The following is a 13,966-nucleotide window of genomic DNA, read 5'->3' on the forward strand; positions in this document are numbered from 1 at the left end:
CCTGTTGTCTTGTCTGTCTGACTAAATTATGTAAAACTTTCAAGCTTACTGTTCTCCTACCCTTTTACTGACACCAAAGAATCATGAGAAACAAAAATACCTACTGAATTTTTTCTGGCACATGGATGGTCTCACCACCTTGTTTAATTGCTTTTTGACAATCATTAGGGTGAGAAGCCTCTCCTACTCCTAGAGCACATCTGGTATTGCTTTATACCCACTGCCTGTCCCAGTTTTCATCTTCAGTCCTCAATTTTTCTATAATTGGCTAGGACACCTACAAAATCAGAATAGGCAAAATATTAGGAACTCTACATGTGTGTCCTGAATCTAGTGAAGGCATTTAATCTAAATAGTTATAAGAAGAATAAATTAAAGAAGGGTGATTGAGAATATCCAAGTACAAAGGAATAACTTGTTAGATATTTTTGTTTGCATATAGTCACGCAGTTTTTGCATAAATATATTGGGTCAGATCTTTAGCTTTGATAAATCTGCATAGCTCTGTTGACTCTGGTGGAGCTACCTAGATTTGCACCAGCTGAAAAATTGTCCTATTATTGTCAACTTCTTTCAGTGCTCAACTAGGAATCTATTTCACCTATTCACAGTTTCCCCTGTAAAATTAACTCAACAAAAAAAGGAAAAATCCTGTCATGGCTCGATTGGTAATTATTGCTACCTTGCTAAAACCAGCTTGAGCAGAGTTATTTTATGTATGATGATATTTTTAAATTGTAATAATTTTCTTCTCTTCAACATTAAGGCCTTGAAAGCACCAGAGCTGAAGGAAAAATTGGAAGAATCTGAAAAACTGATAAAAGAACTTACAGTCACGTGGGAGGAAAAGCTAAGGAAAACAGAAGAAATTGCACAGGTAGTTCAGATGCTTTAACTACTGAGACTTGGATCCTCAACTGGTGTAAATCAACATAACTGTATAGACTTTAATGGATCTTTGCTGACTTACAATAGCTGAGAGTCTGGCCATGGATATTGCTGTTTCCTACTCCCTTACTTCTGTGGGGCACCTTCTCTTGGTCTTTCATCTTTTTTCTGTATTTTCCATTTTTTTTATCATTTCATTCAACCTTGCATCCAGAATACAGTGCAACTTGCTACCACTGATAGTTTCATTAGAATAGATTTAATGGGATCGCTGCCATGATAGCTAAAGTCCACTATATGTACTTAAAACAAATGGCAGTGTGTACAGGCCACTTTGGATTTGTAAGACCAAAGTAGGAACATGAATATAATGGGTGAAATCCTAGCTTAATACAGAATTAAGATAATCCAAATGAAGGCCAATTCAATTCTGAATGTGTCTACACAAGGGTTTACTGCAGTTTAACGGATCCACTTTTAATTCACACCTTTAGCTAATTTGGATTAATTTTTCTGAGTGTCCCTTTGTAGACAACCCTAACATTACCTTTGATTAGAAATTACAGAATTTTTAGATTCTGATTTATTTGCCATCATTTATGCTATTTGTTCTTTGTGGCTTGGAGAGTGAATGTGTCAAGTTCTCATGCATCAGCAGTATGTTATGATGTTTGAGTTGCAACTACTACAAAATAACATTTAGATCCAAACAAAAACACTTTTGCTGAATTACTTACAAAATTGGGGAAATGTTTCTATTAGTAGTAGGTACTTTGTAGCTTTTAAAAAACAAAATAAAACTCTGAGCCCAAGCTCCTTTATGGCATGCCCCTAAACCTGAAATCATAGCTGCTAGTATGCTTATCTTTCTAGTATTTGCATGTAATGTGACAAATTTGCAATTGACACGATGAGTCCGAACCTGATTCTGCAACCCATATGGTGCATAGTAGTTACTCACACATGAGCAGTCCCACTGAAGTTGGTAGGACTACTTGCCTAAGTAAGTGCTTTTCAAAGTGAGTGAACATTAAAGGAGTAGGTCATGGTGCATAACATTACAGTCTAAAGAAGAATACAGGGTATGATCTTTGTCTATTTTAGTTAATCCTTTTACTGTAACTTAGGTGATAATACTTTTAGTAGCAGTGTCCTGTGTGTAGATTGGTATTCAGCTTTACTCCTTGCTTTCATTTAATTATTTTATTGTCTCAGAAAACTATAATATGTGAGATCAACCTTTTTATGTGTTTGTAGGAGAGGCAAAGGCAGCTAGAAAGCATGGGAATTTCCCTAGAGTCCTCTGGTATCAAGGTTGGGGATGACAAGTGTTACCTGGTTAATCTGAATGCAGACCCTGCACTCAATGAACTTTTGGTTTATTATTTAAAGGTAAGAATGCAAACAGGACATTGACATATTTAACAAATCATACTGAAGACCAATCTTGTTTTTAATTTCTGAAAGAATTTGGAATTTAGAGTGACGGGCTCATAGGATTGGTTACAGCAATGTAGAGTTGTCCTGATTTTCCCCCTCAATTGCGTAGACTTATATTTTCCCTGGCACTTTAGCTCCATTGACTTCAATGGGCTAACTCCTGATTCACGATGGTGAGACAGGAGAACCAGGCTTAGTGTGTGCAAGCAGGGGTGGCACCAGGCACCAGCACGCGAAGCGCGTGCCTGGGGCGGCAAGCCACAGGGGGCGCTCTGCCGGTCACCGCGAGGGCGGCAGGCAGGTTGCCTTCAGCGGCATGCCTGCGGAGGGTCCTTTGGTCCCACGGCTTCGGCGGACCTCCCGCAGGCGTGCCGCCGAATCCGCGGGACCGGGGACGACCTGCAGGCAAGCCGCCGAAGGCAGCCTGCCTGCCGTGCTTGGGGCGGCAAAATACCTAGAGCCGCCCCTGTGTGCAAGTGTTATGTAAACTCCTGTGTTGCAGCCCCAGTTTTTCCAACTGAAGACTAGATGTGACTCCCCTCTGGACTCCATCAGCACTGCTCCCAAGAGGTTGATGTGAGGCACTCCTGCACAGCACTTGCAATTCCTTCCTACCCATGAAGTGAGAATTGGATTCCAGGGATCAAATTTGGAAACTACCATCTGTCTAGCCCCGCAGTGTTTGATTTCTATACCATATTAGCATGGGCTGGTTCTAAGAAACAATTCAAGTATTCTGAACAAATGGTTCCATAATTCATTCAATGACTCTATCAGATATCTTCAGTTGACGAGTAAAAAGGTTTTAGGGTTATTTTTGTTTTCAATGTCTGATACCGCATATGTGATCAGAGAGCCAAGCTGGGATTCTTTCCTTATGCATTTTAACCTGTAATAAAGTTTTTGCAGGCCAAACTAAACTCCCAGTTACACCTGTGCAACTCCATTGTCTTCAGTAGATTTGCACAATGTAACTGATTGAAACGTGGGGCTGGATTCCATCACCCTCACTCATGCCGTGTAGTACTGTACTTCCTAAATTGTCCCATTGATTCTAATGGGAGTACTCATGAAGTAATGCACTACCCAGTATGTGTAAGGGTGGTAGAATCTGTCCCTTAGTAAGCAAATCTGTTGATGCTAAAGAAGAAATAGGATCTAGCTTGCTTTCTTTTAGCTAAGTTGGCTAACAGGCGCAAAAGGCAGTAAAAACATACTTTTGCTCTCTAAAGTGAGCAGATATCATTCTGAACACACACAGGGAGTAAATCTGTTTTTTTTAAACTTAATTTTCAGTTTCTGATTACAGAAAAACTTGTAGTCATACAGCTCTTAATATCCTTATATCAATTAAAATATTACATCATGATAAACATTTAAAATACAGAAAGCCAGTCTAGTCAGTATGAAAGGGCCATTTTTGGTAATCACTCTTAAGAGTAAAAACACACTTTAAATGTAACATAATAAAGATGTTAAACATCAGAGTAATACATTTTTCCTAACTTTTTTCTTCATGACATTAACTTCTGTCCATTCTGGTTACTGGAGATGCTCTTTATTTCAATGTGAAACAGTGTCAGTGCAAATCTTCTAATATATCAATATATGTAGGAAATGTTTTGACACTACAAGCACCCTCCCAAGTAAATGACAGAGAAAGCACTGTTCATTATAATACTTAGCTCTCACATAGCCCTTTTGTCAGTATATCTCAGAATGCTTTACAAAAGAGATCACTATCATTATCTGCATAATAGTCTGTTTCTATTTTAGATAAATGTTTAATGATAGGGAGCTTTTTTATTGTACTATTTAAAAATAAGGAAATCATAGATATAAATACACTGAAATATTTCACACTTTTAATATTATCTTTCGTGAGCTGTGCAATGAGACTTGGAATTACGGTGTCTCCGTAGGGAAGTTGCAGAGGGCTTATCTGTGTTAGAAGTGTTCGAGTATGGATGTAATACCTGTGGGGAGTTGGTAGAGAAACCTGCCATGCACAAGCTTACAGAATGTTCTGGGGAGTGGACTAGACCAGTGTTTCTCAATGACTGGTCCATGAGATCTCCCTTACGCAGTTGAGGAAGACTGCAAGCCAGTTCCTACTATCAAACAGGTTGAGAAACTCTGGACTAGACTCTCCACAAGGTTCTTTCCAGCCCTAGCTTTATCCATGGAGCTCCCATTGACATCAGCTGTGTAGTTAGGTGTTGGCATGTTGCTCCAGAAATGTAACCCTCTTCTTCGAGTAGTGTCTGTATTGGTGCTCCACTTTAGGTGTGTGTACACCCCATGTGCCTTGGATTGGAGATTTTTTGTAGCAGTGCCTATTAAGCTCACCCGTGTGCTCTACATGTCCTTGTGCCCTGCACCGAGGATATATAGAGCTGGGTGGGTAAACCACCCTCAGTATATTCTCAGCTGCCTCAGCCTGAGACAGAGCATTTAATGTGCCCTCTTATATTGTTCAAAGCTTGTTCCTGCATCTAGTTATCTTTTTTCTTTCTTTCTTTATTTTTTTCTTATACCTGGTCCATTTTGTAGAGGAGTTTGTTTATAATCCCTTCCCTTCCAGGAGTTTTTACTTTCAAGTTCCCAGTTGGCCTGGAGTAAACCAGGATCTCCAGACTTCAAATGTTGCCTCGCTTGCCAGGAAGCTCTCCCAATCAGTGGCGGGCATTCTGGTGTATCTATTACTTGGGGAAAATGCATATCACTCAGAAGGGTAGCATCTGCTCAGCATTTAAAAGCGGAGCTAGGAAGAATTGGGAGATAAAACTTAAGTTCTTAATGATGGAAGATTCTCTCCGTCCAGCCTCAGATCCAGGCCAGGAGACTGCACCCTGGCCATCTGCCTCTGAGTGAACATAGCCCCATCAATGTCTGCACATTTGCCCAGACCTGCAAAATATAACCATACAAATTATTCTAAGTTTGCCACCTTTATTGAGCACCTTCTGGCAGAACATCATGAATAATTCCAATCCATTATTAATGAGGGTCAGCTGCTAGCTAGGACCTCATTGCAAGCAATGATACAGTTGACACAGCAGCTTGTTCTATTTCTACAGCAGTGGTCATGTTTTGAACATCCTGGCTCTAACTGTCTGGGTTCCAGAGAAAGGTCTAAAATGCAGTAGAATATCTCCCTTACGAGCAATTAAAACTCTTTGCTGAATCCACCAATGAATCCTTGCACAACCTAAAGGATGCCAGGGTCACCTTGTGATTCCTTGAAATGTATACACTTGCAAGCAAACAAAAGTTTAGCAGATTTCAAACGGCACAGAGATTGTGTCCTATTGAATTTTCAGGATTTCAGAGCCCCTCAGAAAGAAGCTGAGGTTGCGAAGACAGAGCCTGCCTACTTGGTCTGCATTTACAACTCAATTATCTTCATCAAAGTGGCAGTTCTGACAGATTGGTTTAGGGTTTGGAACAACCTCTCACATCATGTAGCTGCAACCACACCATTCTACCTGCCTCCTCCCACTTTGGAGTCTCTCCACCATTTTCATTCTGCATAGCAGAAGATTATATCATGGGTGTTGAGGTTCTAAGATCAGGTTACTCCATCCATTTAACTTCCCTTCCTTGTCCCTTTTCAAGAACTTCTCTCATGAGCAGTTCTGATATGGGAGATAGATTCCCTTCTATGCATAGGAGCCATAGAACCAGTTCCAGCTCAACACAGGAAGAGATTTTAGTCCAAGTATTTTATAGTCCAAAAAAGTACAGGGGCTGGGGACCGATTGTAGATTTAAGACTCTAAAACAACTTTGTGACAAGGTGGTGACTCTTGCACCTATAATTCCGTAGTTGGAGCCAGAGGATTCATTTTCGGTCCTTGGCTTTCAGGATACATATTTTTCATGTCATGATTCATCCTTCTCACAAGAGATTCCTTCAGGTTTCTGGTTGGTCAAGATCACTTCCAGAATCGAGTGCTTCTTTTTGGCCTTTTTTCTGCCCCAAGGGTGATGTTGAAAGTATTGTCAGTGATCGCCGCTTATCTTCAACTAGGGATAATTGTTTTTCCATACCTCAGTGATTGGCTGCTCAAGGACTGGTCTTAAAACAAGGTTCTCGCTGCCACAAAGACAGCAATGTCCTGGTTCCTTAGGCTAGGTTTTCAGCGCAACATTGAGAAATCCACTTTGAGCCCTGTGCAAATGATATAATTCAAAGGGGCCTCCTTAGATGCAGTATCAGTCAGAGCTTACCTTCCCATGGACAGATTCATGACATTAACAAACCTCATTTCAAAAATTCAAGTCAGTCCACAGACATCAACAAGAAATTTCCTTCAACTACTGGGACAGCTTATACCTTTATGATGTGACATGCCAGATTATGCTGTGCTGTTTCCAGGGGTGGCTCAGGACCATTTATACCCACAAACAAATACAGACTGGTGTCAGAGACTCTGTCAATTGGTGGAAGAACCCAGGCAATGTTTATGCAAGTGTTTCATTAACTAGTTATCCCCAACCATCACCAAAATGGCAGATGCCTCCTTGGTAGGTTTTGGGGAGGGGGCATTTAGGGAACCACACCATTCAAAGCAAATGATCTGCTAAGAAGCATGATTACACCTCAGCCTCCAAGACAGTCTGGATTGCCTGGTCTCACTTCCTTCCATTAATCTGGGACAGATCCATCAAAATTACAACAGGCAAAATAGCCTGTATGTTCTACATCAAATGATGGGAGAGTGAGTGGGGAGGTGATCCCCTTCCCTTTGTGCAGAAGCAATAAAGCTATGGGATTGGTATATAGTCAATCACATCCTTATTTCAGCAACTTACCTTCCAGACCTACAAAACATCATAACCGACAATCTAAGCAAATGCTTCCTTCAAGATTACAAATGGGGAGTTGGACTCCTAGACTCTCAATTGTATATTTCAGACTTGAGGATTTCCAGAAGTGGATCTCTTTGCCACCCTTACCAACAGACTATTTTGCTCAAGAGGAGGGTTAGGCCCTCACTCACTGGAAGATGTTTCCTTGTTCTGTGGACAAGAGGCCTTCTGTTTGTATTTCCTCCAGTGTCCCGATATTGAGTGTGATGAAGAAGATCAAGCAAGACAAAACCAAGATCATATTAATCGTTCCAGTGTGGCCCAGGCAGGTCTAGTATCCTTACTTGATTCTTCCCTCCGTTTGTCTGATGATGAGTCTTCTGTCTCAAGACACTGCTCAGACTCTCCATCCCAACCAAGGAATCCTTTGCCTCAAGGCTTGGTTACTCAAAGGTTCACAGGAATAGACTTCCTACTCTGCAGAGGTACAGTAAGTGGTGTTAAACAGTAGGAAAAAGTCTGTGGAAAATATTTACCTGCAAAAATGGAAAAGATTTCATCACTAGTGTGACCAGCGACATCTTTCATCTGTTCATTCTCTCTTCTTTGCTGTTCTCAACTATCTGCTGGCATTAAAGCAGGGCCGGCTCCAGGCACCAGCTTAGCACTTGGGGTGGCCAATCCAGAGAGGGGCGGCACGTCCAGAAATTTGGCGAGGGACCTCCCGCTGAATTGCCGCAGATCGCAATCACAGCTTTTTTTTTTTTTTTTTGGCTGCTTGGGGTGGCAAAACCCCTGGAGCCAGCCCTGCATTAAAGTCAGGATTATTCAGGAGTTCCATTGGGGTTCACTTGGTTGCTATAATGGCTTTTGTTCCCCGGTTGAGGGATTCTCAGTGTTTGATCATCCCGCCACAGCTTTTTCCCTCACATTAGAGATCCCATCCCTGTATGGGATTTAAATTTCATATTCAAATGTCTTATAAAACCCCCTTTGGAACAGATGGCCACCTGTTCCCTTCTTCACCTAGCAGTGAAAACAGCTTTTTTGGTGGGCATCACTTCTACTCGAAGAATTGGGGAAATGGGAGCTTTAATGGCAGACTCTCCCTTTACAGTGTTTTCCAAGAACAAAAAATTAGTCTACCTCCTAAGTTTCTACCTAAGACATTGTCTGAATTCCACATCAATCAAGACCTCAATCTCCAATTTTTTCCCCCAAACCATGTCAGACCAGGGAAAATTCTGCTTTCCATAATTTAGACAACAGTGGGGAACTAGTCTTCTGTTTGGAAAGAACCAGACTATTTAGAAGTTTCCCAGGCTGTTTCGATTGCCATCAGATCCAAAGGTACCACAGTTTCTAACCAGAGACTCTTGAGGTAGGTTTCTGGATGTATTTTTTTCTTGTTATGAACTTGCCAATATACACAGGGGCGGCTCTAGGAATCCCGCCGCCCCAAGCAGGGCGGCGTGCCGCGGGGCGCGCTCTGGCGGTCGCCGGTCCCGCGGCTCCGGGGGACCTCCTGCAGACGTGCCTGTGGAGGTTCCGCTGGTCCCGCGGCTCCGGTGGAGCATCCACAGGCGTGCCTGCGGGAGGTCCACCGAGCTGCGGGACCAGCGAACCCTCCACAGTCATGCCTGCGGGAGGTCCACTGGTCCCGCGGCTCCGGTGGACCTCCCGCAGGCATGACTGCAGAAGGTCCACTGGAGCCGCCTGCCGCCCTGCTGGCAAAATGCCGCCCCAAGCGTGCGCTTGGCGTGCTGGGGTCTGGAGCCGGCCCTGAATATACAACCCCCCTTCTAGGATGTTAGCCCATTCCATGAAATTTTTTCTATCTCTATGGCATTACTCAAACACCATTCCCATTGTTGAGATCTGCAAGACTGCAGCTTGGACTTTAATATGTACTTTTTCCAAGCACTAAGCGGTTATTCATTCTTCTAGATGAGATGCTGTCCTTGGGAATCTGGTCTTTTCTTCAGTGTTGGACTCTGCTCCAAAGCTCTCTCCTCCTCATGAGAGTTCTGCTCAGAAGTCACTTGAAGTGGAGCACTCATAGGGACAGTACTTGAAGTGGTAGTAAAGGTTACTCACTTTGGGCAGCAAATGTTCTTTGAGATCTATGTGTCTGTCTGTGGGTACTCCACTACTTGCCCGCCTTCCCCTCTGCTTCAGAGTTTCTTTTGTATAACTTGATGGTGGAGAAGGAACTGAGGGCAGTGCACCTGTAGAGCCCTATGTATCCTTGGAATATGGGGCACGAGGATGTGTAATGCGCATGCATGGGCCAAACGGCCCTTACTACCAAAATTCTTGGATCAAAGGCACATGGGATGCAAGTGCCTCTGAAATGGAGCACCTATAGGGGGATACAATTGAAACGCCAGTTACTGCACAATATGAGTAACCTCTCCATTTGGTCAGGGCTGCCCAAAGGGGGGGGGCAAGTGGGGCAATTTGCCCCAGGGCCCCCCATGAGAATATAGTATTCTATAGTATTGCAACTTTTTTTTATGGAAGGGGCCCCCGAAATTGCTTTGCCCCAGGCCCCCTGAATCCTAAGAGAAAAAAGCTATGGAACTGAGTTGACTAATACAGTATGCTTACCTCAGTTCTAGTGTGCCCAAGTTTTGCAGCCCATGTTGTCCTTTCTTATGGACTATGGGACACAGCTGCTTTTCCTTACTATGTGCAGTAATGCATAGACACCACAGAGACTTGTGAACATTTTAAATTAGAGTTAATTTGCTTCTGTGGTGTCTTATGATTTATATAACAAAACTACTAAGATGAAATGCTGCATAGAAGAATTGGTTAGTTGCCTCTTTCAGTTTTACCTCTGTCAGACCAGCATCATTTTTTGCTGTGTGGAAGTCCTCAGCATAGGATTTCAGAGTGTTGGTTATGCATTTTCCATTCTTGTTATGTTAATATTTTTGTTGTAAGTTGTATCTGATAAGTTATATAAAGGGAAGCAATTTGCTTGATTTTCATTGATGTTTTATTAATAACCTATGAACCAGGACCACACCAGGGTTGGTGCAGATACCTCTCAGGACATACAGCTCTTTGGTATAGGGATCCAACCAGAGCACTGTGAGATTGACATTGCATTAGATGGGGAAGTTTCTCTCACACCAAAAGAAAATGCAAGGTAAGGAAGTTCAGCACACTTGCCCAAAAGGTGCGTGCATTTTTATTTTACTGTCACAAATACTGTGTGCTCTGCTCAATAGCCAGTTTCAATTCAGGTGATGTCAACAGAAACTTAAGACACAACGGGCCTCCATGCCAAAGAGGAAGTCTCCATGCTGGTTCTGGATAAACCATAATCAAGGAGGTCTTGGGAACAAGATCATTGTTTACATAGATTCTGTGGAATAGGCAGGATGATAGAGATGTGCAGCTGCTGCTATTCTAACCTCTGGGATGGAATAGCAGCCTGTCGGTTGGATGGATGGATGAATTGTACCCCTGTGAATTCACTCTTAGGCTTCATGAGAATAGATAAATTTCATCTGAAGGCCTCAATTATAATAATACCCAGTAAATGTATGAATCCAGACTCTTTTCCCTCTTGTTTCTCTTTCAGAGTTATAGGAACATTCCATTTATAGGGATTGTTTCTTCTTTGCTAGCATTTAAAGCTGTTCAACCTTGTAACATCACTTATGGCATGTGCAATAATTTCACACAAATACACTGCCTGTGATCTTACTGTGTAATTAATTTCACAGATATAGGTATTATATGGTAAACAAAAGATTGAGGGATAATCTATTTTTCCAAACCCTGTCTTCTCTGTGCATTTTATAAAGTACATCTTAGCATGTATATCACAGTGCTACAGACTAATAATGTAAATTACAAAATTCCAGCTAGATGGTATTCAGACTTATGGTGCTAGCGTTACAGTACAAGGAGTTAGGAGTTTTGACTGGTAAGAACAGAGGAGCATGTCAGTGGAAAATCATATAACAATGTTTTGTTTGTGACTGATCTGAAATGCTTAAGTAGTTGTTTCTGGGATGTTTATATCAGCATGAACTTTGTTACCAGAGTTACAAATTTAAACAGAATGGATTATTTCATATCTGACACACAAGATATTTGTGATACAAAACTGAATTCAGAACTCTGAATCTGAAGAGACAGTATTGCATTTCATCTAGGACATTACATTTTAGAGGGAAATACTATTTGATTTCTTTTTCTGTTTTGAGCCACAGAAGCAAGAACCAAACAATTCCATCTAACTTTTTTTTATGAATAAAGCTTAAATATAAATGACCCTATATACAAATGCTGTTTTCCAAAATTTCTCAAAAAATAGAAACTTTTGACTAATAGAAGCCCAGTTTATCAAAAGAATGAAATTCAGTGATATAAGGGATATGTATAAATAAATTATATAATATCTATGGTATGTATTAGCAATATTTATCATCTGTTAGACTAACCTGTTCCTTAGAGGTTTCCTTAGAAATGGCAAAATAACCATGCATAAGCTTTTTCTAATAGGGTTTAAATGTAACTAGGTTCACAGACTGTTTACAATGAACAGTCTGTGACCCAGTTTCTGGAATGTGCATGCAGCTTTTTTTAATCACCAGCTATGAAACTAAAATGGAAGCCCTCTCCCCCTACTGTTTATAGTGCAGAGGTGCAACAGCAGCAGTTTTTCAAAGGCAGTGGGAATTGATCTTTCATTAGCAACTTTCACATTTACACTTTAATAAGAATTTTGTTAGTCTGTGTATGTTGTATTACATATGATATTGCATAGGTGTGGAAAATAGACTAGATGAACTTGTATGTATTTTCCATATATCATTTCTGTTATCTCACCAAAGTGGTCTTATTGTTCTTTTAGATCTTGTGTAAATGGCACACTGGTATGTACTGCCACTCAGCTGTGGCATGGAGATAGAATCCTATGGGGAAACAACCACTTTTTTAGGTAATTTTGTATTCCTTGATTTCCTTCCACTCACACACTTATTTGCTTACCTATTTGATTTCCTTCCACTCACACACTTATTTGCTTACCTAGAATAAATCTGCCAAAGAGGAAGCGACGAGATTGGTTGAAAGACTTTGAAAAAGAAACCGTGTTAGCAGAACATGATTTGGATGCAACTAGTGAAGCTTCTTCAGAACCAGATTACAACTATGAATTTGCACAAATGGAAGTTATAATGAAAACACTGAATAGTAATGGTAAGAGAATTGCCATATCAAGTGATGCACAAAGGTTGTTTGGGTCCAATTTAAAAAAATCTTCTCAGATATATGAATTTAGGAGTTGCTGGAGCATATCCGTTATCCATCTAGTCCAGTATCCTCTCTGATAGAGGCCAATATTGAATGCTTCAGAGGAGGATGCAAGAAGTGCAGTCCTGGATAATTATAGAATAAACTGCCCACAGGTGGAATTTCTTCCAGACCCCATCAATCAATGGTTAGCTCATCTTGGTTTTTATTCTTTCCACATTATTGTCCTATGTATTGTAGCTGTGAATGATGATCATATAAATGTCTAATCCTTTTCTAAAACCTGCTAAACTCTTGACCACAATTACTTATGAAAGTGAAAGTATGCTATAAATTTAACTTTGAAGTGTATTTTATGGCAATTTCATTCTTTCTTTTCCATCACATGCTGTTGATGTGATACCATAACATTGTTAACAAGACAGTAGCGAAACCAGAACAGGCATTTTGGCAAAATAATCAGCCAGCATGCTTTGACAGTTGTTAAGCTCACAGTATTTTATATAATCCTCACTTATTAAAATCTGTTAAAGGATGTCTCATGCAGAAGAATCTCAATTTTTAGTGTTTAGCAAATTAGAACCGCTTGTATTGAAATGTAAAAGCTCATATGCTACTTAATCCACTTTCTGCAGATATTGGAAATGTTACTTGAAATGAGAAAACTGTTGGCTTCCTGGATGTTACAAAGAATATTTTTCATACTGTGGTTTGTTCATGTAACAACTTTTAATGTGATCTGTAGTAGCAGATGTCTGGGAATATCGTTCATTCAATCTTGTTGGGGAACTCACTTTCTGGCATCAGTTAAATAATAGTCTGAGTAATTTAGCAAACCCTTGTCTCAGTGATTCATCTTCAGAATTATTTCCTGTACTTCCAAACACAATAGCATCTTTTCATTTCTGCCATGCTTGTCCATTATCTTCTGCATAATGTTTAATTTCTCAGTCATTCTTCTGTATAATTATGGTTTCAAAATATTTTAGAGATGATGCTATAAAAACTTGCAGATGTGAAGATAATTCTGCTTGTATTATGCAAGTATTTAATATGAGTATTATAGACAGGCAAATAAATAATTCAGCTTATATGCTTCTATCAAAAGTCCATTCAAGCCATAATCCTTTTTGCTCCAAAATGTATCTGGAAGTTAAAAATAACTAATCATTCTAATGCCAATACAAATTCTAGCTACTTGTGAATAGGGTCTACTACTTGTGACAATTTAAGACACGTAGCGCATCATTTAATGTCTTGTGAAATGTTTAATATTTACATTTACGAGGTTTTACTTTGTATTTCATAACTGCTATAATGGTGGTATCCCTACAATACGTCTGTGTGCAAAGCATGAGTTCTTTTCTTTGAACGACAGTGATACGATTAAAATAGTAACTTGCAGTAGTTTTCAGTTTTTCCAAAGTTATGTTGAGAAGACATATAGCCAGTGATGAGCTGCCAAAATCTTAACAACCGGTTCCCTATTATAAAAAGTTCTGATTTAAGGAGGGGGAGCGGGGGAGGGGCTGGGGCGGACATACTCG

General features: G+C 40.5%; 1 protein-coding gene across 1 annotated transcript in view; it reads left to right on the top strand.

Annotated features, from left to right (window-relative positions):
- The window catches only part of KIF13A (kinesin family member 13A), a 210,870-nt gene that overhangs the window by 143,870 nt on the left and 53,034 nt on the right, over positions 1 to 13,966 (top strand). Inside the window, exons 13-17 of the mRNA XM_045004519.1 lie at positions 767 to 877; positions 2,146 to 2,280; positions 10,169 to 10,299; positions 12,019 to 12,105; positions 12,199 to 12,365. Of these exons, the coding sequence (XP_044860454.1) occupies positions 767 to 877; positions 2,146 to 2,280; positions 10,169 to 10,299; positions 12,019 to 12,105; positions 12,199 to 12,365 (631 nt within the window). The remainder of the gene's footprint in view (positions 1 to 766; positions 878 to 2,145; positions 2,281 to 10,168; positions 10,300 to 12,018; positions 12,106 to 12,198; positions 12,366 to 13,966) is intronic.

Source organism: Mauremys mutica, chromosome 2 (assembly GCF_020497125.1).
Source record: "Mauremys mutica isolate MM-2020 ecotype Southern chromosome 2, ASM2049712v1, whole genome shotgun sequence".
Lineage (NCBI taxonomy): Eukaryota > Metazoa > Chordata > Testudines > Geoemydidae > Mauremys > Mauremys mutica.